Source organism: Capsicum annuum, chromosome 8 (genome assembly GCF_002878395.1).
Source record: "Capsicum annuum cultivar UCD-10X-F1 chromosome 8, UCD10Xv1.1, whole genome shotgun sequence".
Lineage (NCBI taxonomy): Eukaryota > Viridiplantae > Streptophyta > Magnoliopsida > Solanales > Solanaceae > Capsicum > Capsicum annuum.
In genome coordinates this window covers 150925891-150939103 of record NC_061118.1, presented here as the reverse complement: position 1 = coordinate 150939103, position 13213 = coordinate 150925891, and the positions used below count along the sequence as shown (strand labels likewise).

The window sequence follows — 13213 nt, the reverse complement described above, 5'->3', positions numbered from 1 at the left end:
ATAAATTCAACATTGTTAAATTGACCAATACGTAAGACCAGATTAAAAACCAAATCATGCCACACCTTACAATATTTATCAAACAAGTTTGATCACACAAGCAGGCCACCTGCAGATTATTCTTATTTGGCTTTCCAAGTAAATTGTGACATTATTGGAGGGACGCTCGAAACTCACACACTTGACCAATTGATATAGATACAAGGAAAGATACAATGCAGACTCACCAAAGGGAGGTGGAATTGGCACAATACGTCGGGAACATTTTGAATGCAATCATATATATTCGTTATAAGTGGCAACTTAACCACAGTTGTATAGACTATACAGGCATCATGTGATAAGTTATTACGGGCAGCACCCCTTCATTCGGAGGGGAGCTCAAGCTTCAACCACGGAAGTTCTCGTCATTATGACTATACATTTCAGAGAGACAGCGTCTCCAATGGGATCAAATTATACACAATCTCTGTACAAATTTAAGCAGCACTACCAAGTTTTGCCTTTCTTCCTAAACCATTTCTGAGCAACAAGCACCATCTACTTTGCCAAGAGAGTCCACTGTCCATCCGTCTTTCCATAGGGAACGAAATAAAAACCAAAACCTTGCTTTCCTCAAAAATAAAATGACCGATCTATATTGGCACTCGAGTGAACCGAGAAAATTTACGGGGTAGAATTTACTGAGATTTCCTGTGGCAAATGGGAGCTCGGCTGATCCACATATGAAGGAATGACAAGTCGTTGCAATTGTGTTAAAGCCACTGTTAGCTGAGCAAATGATGGACGTAAGCTTGGATCACTGTGAAAATACATGTCTCAGGTAATTAGCGTTCTGCATCTTGAGAAAAAAGAAGAAATCATAAAGAATATTAAAGGTGCATGTCACTCTTACGTTTGCCAACATTCCCATATTATTCTTGCTACTAAAGGATCAAGTTCCTTTGAAATCTCAAGACGTTTATTCTGGAAGCCAACAGCTCCCACCACTTGCATAGGGTTCATCCCACTCCAAGGTAATTTTAAGGTAGCAAGTTCCCATAGAATGACACCAAAACTGTAGATGTCACACCTGTCAAGTGACCAAAACTTTTAGCCGAGGAACAAGTAGCATGGAGAACTCAGCAAGTACCAAATCTGCTGCAAATAAATGTACGTTGCAAGCTTTGCCATATATGAGTTAATATACAACAGTGGAGAAAGTTCAGCAAACAGATTATGCCACTACAATTCCCTCGGGACATATTAACTATGTTATTTAACTCGAACTATGATAGCAACAATCCTATACTGGATGCTGCTTGCCATTGTGGAAATTACAGATTACGCCACTACAACTCCTTCAGGTAATATTAACTATTTATTTAAACATGGAACTATGTAACCAAGAATCCTATCCTGGATGAAGCTTGCCATTTTGGAAAATATAAGAAAATATTAGAACTACCATTTAAATCCCAGGCATGGATGAAAAAAATTCCCTCATACTTGCACAGATGGTGCGGCAGTCTAGCTCCACGGACATTGATACTATGTCAAAACTCAACTTCCGCAAAGTAGAATGAAATTCACTGAAAACTTTCCCCCATTTTTGGATCTAATCCAAGGCATCATACATTGTTAGATTGTCCCACATAGATAAGAGTGAATAGGGTCGTCTTTTTCTATGGCCTTGCACAATTCTCATCCACATTTGGACTAGTTAGACCGGCATTTCCTTAAGAGCTCCTACGTTTGTTGTCCGCCCTGGGCATGTGAGGTAGTTTTAGACCACGTTGGTCAAAGGAATGGGCTGTTGTCTCATTATATGTAGCCTTAGGCAGTCCTCACTAATAAGCTAGCTTTTGGGGTTCGTTTTAGACCCAAGATCAATTTTCTTACACAGGTAACAAGTTATAGAAACATGTTGAAAAATGGGACGCATGCCTAACATGAAGGTTGACATAAAAGAAAAAAGGCCAAATTTTTAAGGGAAAAAATAGAACTGCAAGACTCTCAACACAGATTATGAGTGAAATATGGAATTTGTAAAGCAACTGATAACTCACTTCTCATTTGAAGGTTCATTGCGGAGAACTTCTGGCGCCATCCACTCAGGCTATGGAATAAAAACACTAGGTTAGAAAATAAGGAAGGAAGTGAAGAAAGAAAATAATTAGTATCCAAACTTCACGGTAAGGATAACACATCTAAAATATAGGAAACAGATATACTATTCTCACCGTTCCAGCTGTTGATTTGGATGACAAAAATGTGTTGTGCTTCAAGCGAGACAAGCCAAAATCACATACCTGCACTCCAAGAGACAACCGATAAATTAAGGAATGGTTTGAAAAATATTCAGAGTTATTAATGTTAACAACCAGAAACAAGTACACTTCCCCATCCAAAATGAACATTAATCACATTACTGCGTTACTTTCTTTTTCACTATGCTCTCCTGAATTGTAAAATTGACGAAAGAGTCTAACGGTTTTCTCAAGGATTATCGCAGTTGGTGAGCATTTTACTGAGCACAATGGGTTTACAAACCAACTCAACAGATCAAAATTAAGATCAACATTTTTTTATAACCGAGAAATCCTTGAGGGTCAGTTGGTGAGCAGTTTGAAACTCGTAAAAAATTAGGTCCATCCCTCCACTTTTCTTCACTAAAAACTACCCGACTATTTTGTCCACAACAGGCTTCGAACTCATGACATGTGCTAATCCACACATCACGCACGGCGCTCTTACTACTAAACGGCGCTCTTACTACTAAATGAGAACACTGAGGGAAAAATAATAAATTTTGCCCGCTCAGACGTAATATGAGTTCTTGTAAAGGTAACAAGAAAAAGATAAAAACATTTGAAAGACACTTGCCTTGACATTCCAGTTCTGATCAACCAAAAGATTAGGTGACTTCAGATCACGGTGAACAATTGTAGGGTTGCTTGTATGTAAGCAATCCATGCCCTTTGCCTGCACAAGAGAACCTCTAAGATCAACACAAACAAAAGAAATATATCAATTGGTCCGAAGCACCATGCCTAATTAATCAATAATCATGTAAGGATGCAGCTGGATCATACCACATCAAGGGCCATTTGGATTCTCATCCTTTCATCAATTTGACAATGAGGACGATGAATTATCCGATATAAGCTACCTCTGAAAAGCATGATATTTTAGATGAGTAATTTCATCTTTCACAAGAACAAATTCAAAATCAGTAATTGCTTGCCACAATTAGATAGTATTTAATAATTAGTCAATTCTTGGCCGAAATAGACATTAACACTTGGCACTTTGTAGTACCACAAATCAAACACAATCACGATAGACTATAGCATTCATTTCAAATTAGAAAACAAAATTCTGCAAGAGTTCCTAGAAAACATATCACAAGGTTTTTAATAAATAAAAATTAATCCAAATGGTAAACCTGATTTTAATCCACAAAAAGCTAATAAAGACACCTAGAAGGATATTCATGTTAAAGCTTAGAGATATGAGAGACCACGGTCCTTTATAAGGGGTCTGAATCTGAATCGCAATCAGGAAAAGAAATACAAGGACTGAATCTGAATCACTGAAATCTAAACTAATTAACTGCATTTTTTTCCCTTTTAACAACAACACTTACTAGACCTAAATTTAGAAATTCTACTTCGCTGCATAGGGGAAAAAAACACAAGGATTTATGTACAATGATAAAAGCACCCTGCACTCTCTGTTCCAGTGGACACTAAGTCCTAATCAGATTGAGAACCAAAATTGCATGTAGCATAACAGACAACAAGTTGACTGTGACAACAACCAAAATCTTACTAATGATGGCAATTATGGAGGAAAGGGAAAGCAAATCAAAATACAAACATACCGTGGCAGGAACTCAGTGATGATAGAAAGGTGGGGAGGCCGAGTTATAGCACCCATAAAACGAACAACATTTGGATGTCGTAACCTACGCATAATGCGCACCTGCCATTAGAACCAAACTTAATTAATGACGCATTCCACAAGAAGAAAGTTGAGCACCAAACAAAAGAAATAGGACAAACATGATATCTTGAGAGGAACATCTCTTTAAATATACAGTTTAACAGAACTACACAAGAAAAGTACACAATTGATTAGTAGCTAACCTAGAAAATCAGACCTAGGATTCTCATCAAACAAGTAACCCACCAAAATGAAACTGACAAACTAAAGCTGAAACAACAAAGAAAAATAAACAAGCCAAGTTCGCAACTGAAAATATTCATACAAGTGTCATCATTAGGCCTTGAAGACAACAAAGATGCTCAATGAAGTTAATTTTCACATCTAAATAGCATGGTAAGTCAACCTTTCTACTAATAGAATGGCGGAAAATATCCTTTAAGTACATTCCAATTTTTGTGACACTCTTTTCAAGTTGGTACTTTACAAAAATCTGAGACACCATTCACTAATATATTGTTCTACACATCTTCAGTAATTTCCAATAATCCAAATTCCTTTAGCTACTCAACATTTTAAACTTTGATCTAATGTCTTCTTTATCAAACTAACTTTTCGACCAATATTCTAATGTTCTCTTAGTATTTCTACTATTTTTTGGCATAACAGAATTTTAGTCTTCATGGGAGCATCACCCGGCCAGATTCAATCTCAGTAACTAAAGCCTGACCCATTCGAACGATTGCGGAAATTTCTGACAGTCGGACAATTTGAGAGTTCTTGCAAGGCTTTTGAGAGCTAGCGACAGGCAACAACAACACCATACCGAGTGAAATCGCACAAGCGGGGAGAGTTAACGACAGGATAAAACGAAAATGATTGGGAGCATTGATCACAGCAGTTAAATATTCTTGTTGGCACTAATGTAACACACGAGTCAACTAGCATCTTAAACTGTCTTCAGATAGATCTACTTCAGCATGTATAGCATGTGGCCCGACAATCCAAGACTCTTGAAAACGGAGAAAAGGTAATTCTTACAGCTACAATGGACTCCTCCACAAAGAAAACGATAATGTTAAAAAGAGGTTATGACTTATGCCATCATACTCCCATAAATGCAAAAATCACAGAACTAATTAAATCTTGTGGTCAACCAGGTTTGTAGATCTATCTTAAGAGAGAACCACACACTACAGTTCTACAGGTGATTAAACAGAAACAGAAAATGACAGGACCAGGTTTTTGGGACTATGCTGGCATAATCTCTTTTTAAAAATTAGAACAGAGACCGGAACATATTTCTAGTACTCTAGATTTTTAAACTCAATGCAGGCATCAAATAGTATTAAGAGTATAACAGTGCAGAATCCAAACCTCTCTCTTAAACTCGGCTAAAGCTGCTCCTGAAAAATCCTGATCAAGGAACTTCTTTACAGCAACCTCCTATTATAGACAGATACACAAGCAAAGGCATTCAATATTCAATGCATTCAAGTAATTACATCAACATCAAAGCATTCACTTAATGATAGAAAATATTTGGTACCACACAAAGTAGAAGTTAGAACATTGAAAATTGATGAAAGGTGACGCTATAGAGGATATACCAAAAAGAATACACTTGAGAACTCAGAACATGAAGCCAATTGTTTGATCATATCTACATGACTAGTAACAATTAATGAATGTGAAGATGAAACAAGTGCTCCTAGGGATATTTGAAAGAGAACACTTACAGTGCCATTCCAATCTGCATGGTAAACCTCCCCATAGGAACCTGAAAAATGGGACCAGAAGACTTCAGAGTGAAGAAAACATTCTAAGAGTAACCCACAATATTACCTACAAACAGTCCAACCATTAGCACCCATTTTTGTGGATATCTCGCAGCATAATAATATAAATAAGTCTGGAATATTAGAGTTTTGTCTTACATATCTATATTTTCTGTTGTGGGATATTTCTCTGGAAGCAACAAAACAAATGATTGCTTTCAGAGAGATATCCCACAATAGAAAATCTAGATGTGTAAGCAAAAAAAATTGAGTTCTACGCACTGACAGTGTAAAAGATATTTACACAATCATATCTCTTATTAGGTAATTACAGGTAAACCTCTAGATAAGCATTAACCAGTAATCTGATAAAGATAGTAATTAACCTGCTATCACAAGTTAAAGGTCACTGATAGTGTAAAATATCTCCATACTGTTAGTGTATCTAACTTAAATCGATAAGCAAATGATTCAGTGGATAAAGCTTTGATTGCATTGATGTGATCGAGATGAGAAAGTATGTTGAGGCCCTTACTTTTTCATCTTTATTAAGCAAGCAACTAAGCAATCTCCAATTAAAATATTAAACCTACACTAACAGAAATCCACTCTATCTATTCACTCCTCCATGACAATCATTAGGCATAAAATTTCACATTTATTATTCATTTCAGTCAGGAAAAACAAAGGCTTACCAAGACCAATCCTCTCGCCAATGACAAGAGCTTCCCATGGAATTTCGCAATCACCAACATCATCAAATACAGGATTAACCTGACTTGGGCCTAGATCTCCTGAAGAAGTTGGATTTTCTGGCTCCTTCAATTTTATATTTGTTCCCATTGACTGAGCTTGCAAATTTCTTATGTTGCCACTTTCCAAAATAATATCTTGTCCGTATGCTTGTGTCCTATTTAACTCGTCACCCCGCAAACTGTGCCCATCCCATTGACTTGTTTCTCTATTATTGTTCTGACTGTTCTGAACAGACAACCTTCTAAATTCAAGCTCAGTTGATGATTTGGAGCTATTATCCCTGGTGGAAGCAACCCCACCATTTCCTATATAGGCGGGCTGCAAATTTTCATGTAACTTGGAGGTATCAGGGGAAGATTTCTGTGGTATATTTGAGCTGGTAGATGCAATTGATGATGCATTATACCCACTAGATCCACCGTTCTTTGGAAAAGGTCCCTCGGAATCAGTTTCATTTTTCCAGGGGACCTCATTGCGTGCATGCCGATTTTTCCACATCATAGGGGCAGGAGGCTGTCCAGGGGGAAAAGTACTTTTTGGCGGTTGCAATTCACTGATTTTGTTTCTAGCAGGGTTTTTCTGCAACAATGTGTTCCCAGAGCCTTTTATTTGAAACGGATTAAGATCAGCAAAAAGATTTTTTGGGTCCTCGGGATTATTCTGATCATAAGGAACGACATTTACATTCAACCTCAAGCCATCACCAGCTGCATTGGGTCCCCGGCCTCCTTTGTACAAAGAAGCTCCAATTGCTAATGGCGAAGTCCTATCAACCTGATTAGAAGATGGTCTTTTAGTGATTCCTGAAGAACCAGCGATGGAGCTACCACCTGTATCTGAGATTGAATGAACTGATTCCATATTCTCGTGCTTAGATCTATTGGAGAAATCATCTCCTAACCCAGAATTTTGACCAGATAAAAAGTTCTGTCTCGGGTATGGAACTCCAGAATCACTATTGGACGGCAAACTCGGAATCTTGTTCAATTTCGGATTGTATGTTTTAAAAGACGCATCCTTAGCACTCAGAACATCAGCTGGTATGAGTGTGCCTGGTGCTCCCATTAGATCAACCAAAAACTCGCTGAAGGCAAAGAATTGATTTAGAGGCTGAAATGTAGAAAGTTATGCAACAAAAATCAATTAATCACAAATGCTGCAGTACGTGCACGTCTGCGCAATAAGGATATTGCAGCAATAAATGCTTCGGGGTAGTAAGAGATACAATTTGAAGTTGCAAATGAAGAAAGACCACGCGTTTCATAGGATTGCATAGAGGACTATAGCTCAGAACACTTATACAAACGACTTTGGACATAAATCAAGATCCATCTAATGATATTCATGAAGAGTAAACTCAATTACACAAAGATGTGCAAGCATCCGAGACAACTAGTCCATTTTATTAAGGATAGATAGTCTGTGTTTATTTTGTTGCCCTACAATACCATATCATGTTGCACTTCATAAACAAAAAATTGCACAAATGTTGAAGAAAATAGACCTTCCTCTAATTTAAACACAAAACTAGCTCATTATGTGAAAGTTGTCCAACACTATATAAGGAGACAACTCTCGTTTTGGCTACTTATGTGGGACGCTTTAGCAACAACAGTTTTGAGAGCAAACGATCTGTAAACAGAAATAAATAAGGTCAAACGTGCACAATACAACGCAACCTGTCAAATTTGGACATGTAATTGTTCCCTCCTAGTTAGATTTAAGAAAAGCTATTGAACTTCACAATTCACCTATCATTTGGTAACTTTATAATGTTGACCGCATCGTCTTCGAGACCGGTGTAATGACTCCCTTTAACAAGTCTACAGGGTATTCCAACATGGTCAGCTAGTACCTGCCTCATGTAAAAACAACAATAACAATAAAAACTTAATAGATAAAAGATTAATCACTCATGAAAATCACTCAAATGCTACAAGAGCATAATGTCAACAAACATCAATACAAAAGCTCCCACTGTTTCAGACTTAGATCTGATTACAATAAAAAGAATTACCCACACCCCTCCCAAAGAGTACCTTTACAAAGTTTAAGTCAAAAGCCAGTTGAACGAGGTCACAAGTACAGAAGACTGTGTGGTTTGAGCAGAATTTTAATGGTGCAAAATAAAAATAACACAAGCTTTGTAGATCAATGACGCAAATTAAATTTGCCCATTGGGAGATAAGGCCAACCTCTAAGTAGATTTACAACACTTAAATATTCTTGAAGATGAGCGTTAGGCAGCAGGTTCTCAGTTTTCAGCTAAATGTATTGAAAGCTGTGAAAGAACAAAAGAATCTAATCCAAAACATTAAGGCAATAGATGAAATAATCCAAGATTTTACCTAACCAAACACCCTCCTGCACACATAACCTTATAGTGGGTTGTCAATTTAACACGGACTTATGATGTAAGAATGGGTTTGTCAAGGGTTGGTTCTTATACCATGTGGAAGAATTTATGTGTCCAACTCAAAATCTTAAAGAAATAAGTGGAGTACCGAAAGAAATTTATATGGCTCAACAAAGGCCAAACTGCCAACGATCAAATCTACCAAAGCTCCTTGACAGAAAAAGAATAACATGTTAAGAATATTCAACTACAAGGTGGCCATCACAAGAATGATACCTGTGCTTCCTTGTGGAATAGAAAAGGTGCTTACTTCTTCCCACAAAACATGCTAACACAAGAAAACATAAAACAGAGTCTTGAGCCTAAGCTACTATGTATGATAAATAATAGGAATGGCAATAGGGCGGGGCAAGCCTTGACCCGCTATAATATTTTAACTCGCCCTACTCTGACCCGTTAGAATTTTCCCAACATTTTGCTCCGCTCCGCCCTAACCCATTAAAGTTTTAATTTGTTTTCCCCGCTGTTTTAAAAGCAAGCAAGAACTGATATACTAAACTATATACTTTAAATAATATTGCGTCTTCTGTGTAGCTGTAATGTAATGCAATTTTTATAACATAAATAAAGTTCCTTTTCTAATCCAAAAGAATACTGCATTCAATCTCATTCTTATCCCAAAATCTTCGTGGACTCAAGATCGAAAATTCAAAACTTTTAGTCTATAAAAATGTGGGAAATCAAATTTAATATCCTTTGCACAAGCAATTAAGTAGCAAGTAAAAGTGACACTAAAACTGACTATTAACAGGGAGCAACTTTATAGTAAAGAACGTCTAAATGGGTTCTCCATTTTATTTTACTGCAAAACTAATAATATATGAAGCTACTTAAAAGCAAGAAAGAACACACAGATTATATGCTAATGACTTTTGTCTATGTGTGTAGAGAGAGGAGACAGCCGCAGTTTAGCTGAAATAATGGGTGAAAAGGCCCAACACAACACAACCCTACCCTGCCCAATTAAAGTTTTAAAAATATTAACTTTGACCCGCCCTACCCCGTTTGAATATTGCCCTGCCCTGTCCTTCCCTGTTAGTTCTCATTAATCAAACAAAAATTTAATTCTCATTAAACTGTAAGAATAGCCTCCTACTTCTACAGTTTTCCATGTTAGCCCAGCATGGCTCAGTAAATTAGATGGTTCATTGTCCCAATCCCAAAGTCCTACATTATTTACATAAAGAGCATACGCTTATTATCTATTACATATGATAAATCAAACAGATTATGGCAGAACAATAATTTAAATAATAAATATAGTTCCTACCTTCAACGTTTTCCTTGTTAGGAGCCAATTGTAGCTAACAGTTAAGTAAATGGTTTATTGTCATGATTCAAAAGTCCTAAAAGGTAGAAGTAACGGTAATATTTCATGCAAAGAGATCCTCAATAGAAAGCCAGTTAACATTGTCTCTGCCCAATGCTTCTTATTACGGAATGCAAGAAGCTATTCAATCACTCTGTCCCAATGAAAGAAACAGGCAAAAACAATTTATTATGCTAATCACCTTAAAAAGCAGTGCACGGTGACGTGAAAGCCCAATTTTTAGGGATCCAATTGGTAGCACACTGGTGTGAAGTGATGTCCTCAACTCGGTGCTAATTTCTATCCATTTGGCCAATATGATATTTGCATCCTTTACTGGCCCACCAAAGTGCCCAGTTACAAGTTCAGAAAGCCTCAGTACTAACAGACTAATCTCACTAGCAGGGCAGTCCAATGTAATACAGTGCGCAATCTGCATTAACTCATCCAATGAGGGATCAATTCTCCGATTAATTATCACGCCTTCAAAGTCAGAACTCCCAGGATTTGTTTCCAGTTCAGTAAGAGACGGCATTTTCCCACGATTTTCTGGATCTGTAAAGAGAGTATATACATCATAGAACCCATCAACTACTTTCTCCTCATAGTCCAGCACACCATAATCCTGATAAGGAGATAAAGTAAGTCAAACAAAATTCTGAGAACCAAACTGAAAACCATCTATGATAGAAAACATACTCCAAGAACTAGCAAAGTACGTAAAAGATTAAGGCTTACTACATAGTCAGCCCCTTAAACTTGTCAGGATTTTCCATTTAGAAGCTCGAACTAAGTCATATTTCAATTAAACATTTAACTCCTAATAAAGTGTTCCAATTATACACTTACGGTTCAAATTTCTGAAAAACTTTTGCACGTGTTTTCATTTGTCAATTAGGTGGTTAACTTAACTACATAAAATGTGTACTTCCTTAAATTATACACATCAACCTCAAGTAGGAAACACCTCAAGTTTTACAGCTTTATTGAGGCTATGCGTAAAATAATAGGAGATGACTTATTTTATGGCGTCAACTATTTAATAGACCAGAGAACACACAAAATTTGTACCAAATGTCTAACTGGAACACTTTATTATGAGTTGAGATGTTCAATTGGAACATGACTTAGTTGAAGTGTCTAAATGGAATATCTTGACAAGTTTAACGGGCTGACTACGTATTAAGCCAATTATCAAGCTATTCAAATCTTCAATTCATAACTAATGGAAGCAAATTCAGCAGCAATGAGAACTCGATTTTTACCCAATACTGTTTGGATAACAAGTCAGCCGCAGCATCCGCCCTATCACGTGCCAATTCAGCAGCGCTTCTCCCTCCACCGCCGAGTATCTGACTATTACTTGAATTAACATCGGACGGAAAAGTATCCTGAGACTGCGAGGATGAAACACTCAACGCTAGGGCAAGTTGCACCTGATACTCTTCCTCCGAAGTATAATAATCCTGCTGCCGATTAATCGTCGGAATACTCCCTCCTCCACCACCAGCACTCACCGGAGACGCAGCAGCAGTAGTAGCAGCAGTCGCCGGAGCCGCCGTTGACGGACTCGACGGTGATTGAGCAACCGAACTCGAATTCCGATTATCGGTAGCACATGACGACGACGACGGAGAAGATGAGGATGCCGGCGCTGAAGTAGATTGAGGATCGTTCGATCGATTAGGATGATGAAGCTTCTTGAAAATGTGTTTCATCGTATTCGGTTTCAGTTTCTCTCTCTAAATCAAACGGTGGTTTTACTCTTTCTCTCCCTAACTTTGTGCATATGTGTAGTATATATATTATACAATACAAATCAACTACTACTACTACTGTTAGTCGTCACAGTCTCTTTCACTCTTTCTCTCTCTAGAGTCATATTGACTGTAAAAAGGGCAAGGCGTGGTAGAGAGAGAAAGGGAGGAGGGAAAACTTACGGGGGGTGGATACGTACCGATTCAACTGTTAAAAGGACATGGAGTTGGGTAAAATTTACGGGAATGGCATCAACGCGGTCTTTTTACTGCAATTTCTTTTTGGGCCCCTAAAGTAAAGAAAAATGGAACATTCTTCCGCAATACAAATATACTCCCTCCGTCCCAAATTGAGATGTCATATTGATTAAAAAAATAATTAATAATATAATTAGTTTATCCTAATATTTCTATTAAATGATATTTATATTTTAATTTTAAAAAAAAATTAATATAAAAGATAAAACATAGGAAAAAAAATTATCTTTTTTTAATTAATAAAAAAAAATTAAATTAAAAAGTTTTGAACGAATAATTTAAGACAGTGTAGTATATCCTAAAGTCAAGAGTTAATGCACAATAGTAAAAGCAAGGATGATTATTGATTGCAGCAATAATTTCACGTAAAACTAGGTGTAGTAGACAATAAATTTTTTAATGAACACATTTCTTTATCTATATAAATGCAATTGAAGCCAATAGTTGTTATAAAATGAAGATAAAAGAGTAATACTATTGAAAAAGAGATGTAGAGAGCGAGAACAATAGAAGAGATCTTATTTTAAGTATCAAATATTTCTTGAATCTCTAAGTTTATATAATATTAGCTCATATGCGTTTATTTATAGTGCTCACAAAGGTATATAAAAGATTGTTATGATAACATTACAGAGTTAATACATGACTCTAAATTTGACATCAAATTATAACTTTTGACTTTAAACTTTGATAGTGCATAAATAGGACCTTTAACTATTTAAAATCTGAACAAATATGACCTCCGATTTTGTAATCTCATACGTGATTGTTGTTATTATTATTATTATTATTAGTATTATAATAATTTTTTTTTTATTTCTATAGTAGTAGCACCTAATTTATTTTTAATTTTAAAAAATATTATTCTTATTATTATTTTTATTTCTATAGCAACAACACCTAAGTTTTTTTAATTAAAAAAAAACAACAGCCACTAGCAGGGATCGAACTCGCACAGTAGGCCGAAGGAAGCGCCTAAGAAAGCAAATAACATTGATGGGCTATCTAAGTG

The 13213-nt window shown here is 36.5% G+C and overlaps 1 protein-coding gene across 1 annotated transcript; it reads right to left on the bottom strand.

Moving 5' to 3' along the window:
* Positions 1-255: 255 nt before the first annotated feature.
* LOC107864674 (serine/threonine-protein kinase EDR1) lies at positions 256-12145 on the bottom strand. The gene is made up of 13 exons (XM_016711112.2): positions 11452-12145; positions 10389-10811; positions 8213-8316; positions 6401-7545; positions 5667-5707; positions 5305-5373; positions 3866-3966; positions 3075-3153; positions 2866-2964; positions 2223-2291; positions 2049-2098; positions 896-1072; positions 256-802 (listed from the first exon to the last, which is right to left on the bottom strand). Exons 1-13 carry the CDS (start codon positions 11902-11904, stop codon positions 667-669), a joined length of 2946 nt encoding a protein of 981 aa, XP_016566598.1. The 5' UTR covers positions 11905-12145; the 3' UTR covers positions 256-666.
* Positions 12146-13213: the final 1068 nt, after the last annotated feature.

Excerpts from the sequence above, each read along its gene's own strand:
- LOC107864674 (XM_016711112.2), bottom strand. The coding sequence starts at position 11,904 with ATGAAACACATTTTCAAGAAGCTTCATCATCCTAATCGATCGAACGAT. Across the intron at positions 2,292-2,865 it reads ATCAGAACTGGAATGTCAAG|GTATGTGATTTTGGCTTGTC; the intron begins GCAAGTGTCTTT and ends CTTGGAGTGCAG. Across the intron at positions 1,073-2,048 it reads AATGAACCTTCAAATGAGAA|GTGTGACATCTACAGTTTTG; the intron begins GTGAGTTATCAG and ends GTCACTTGACAG.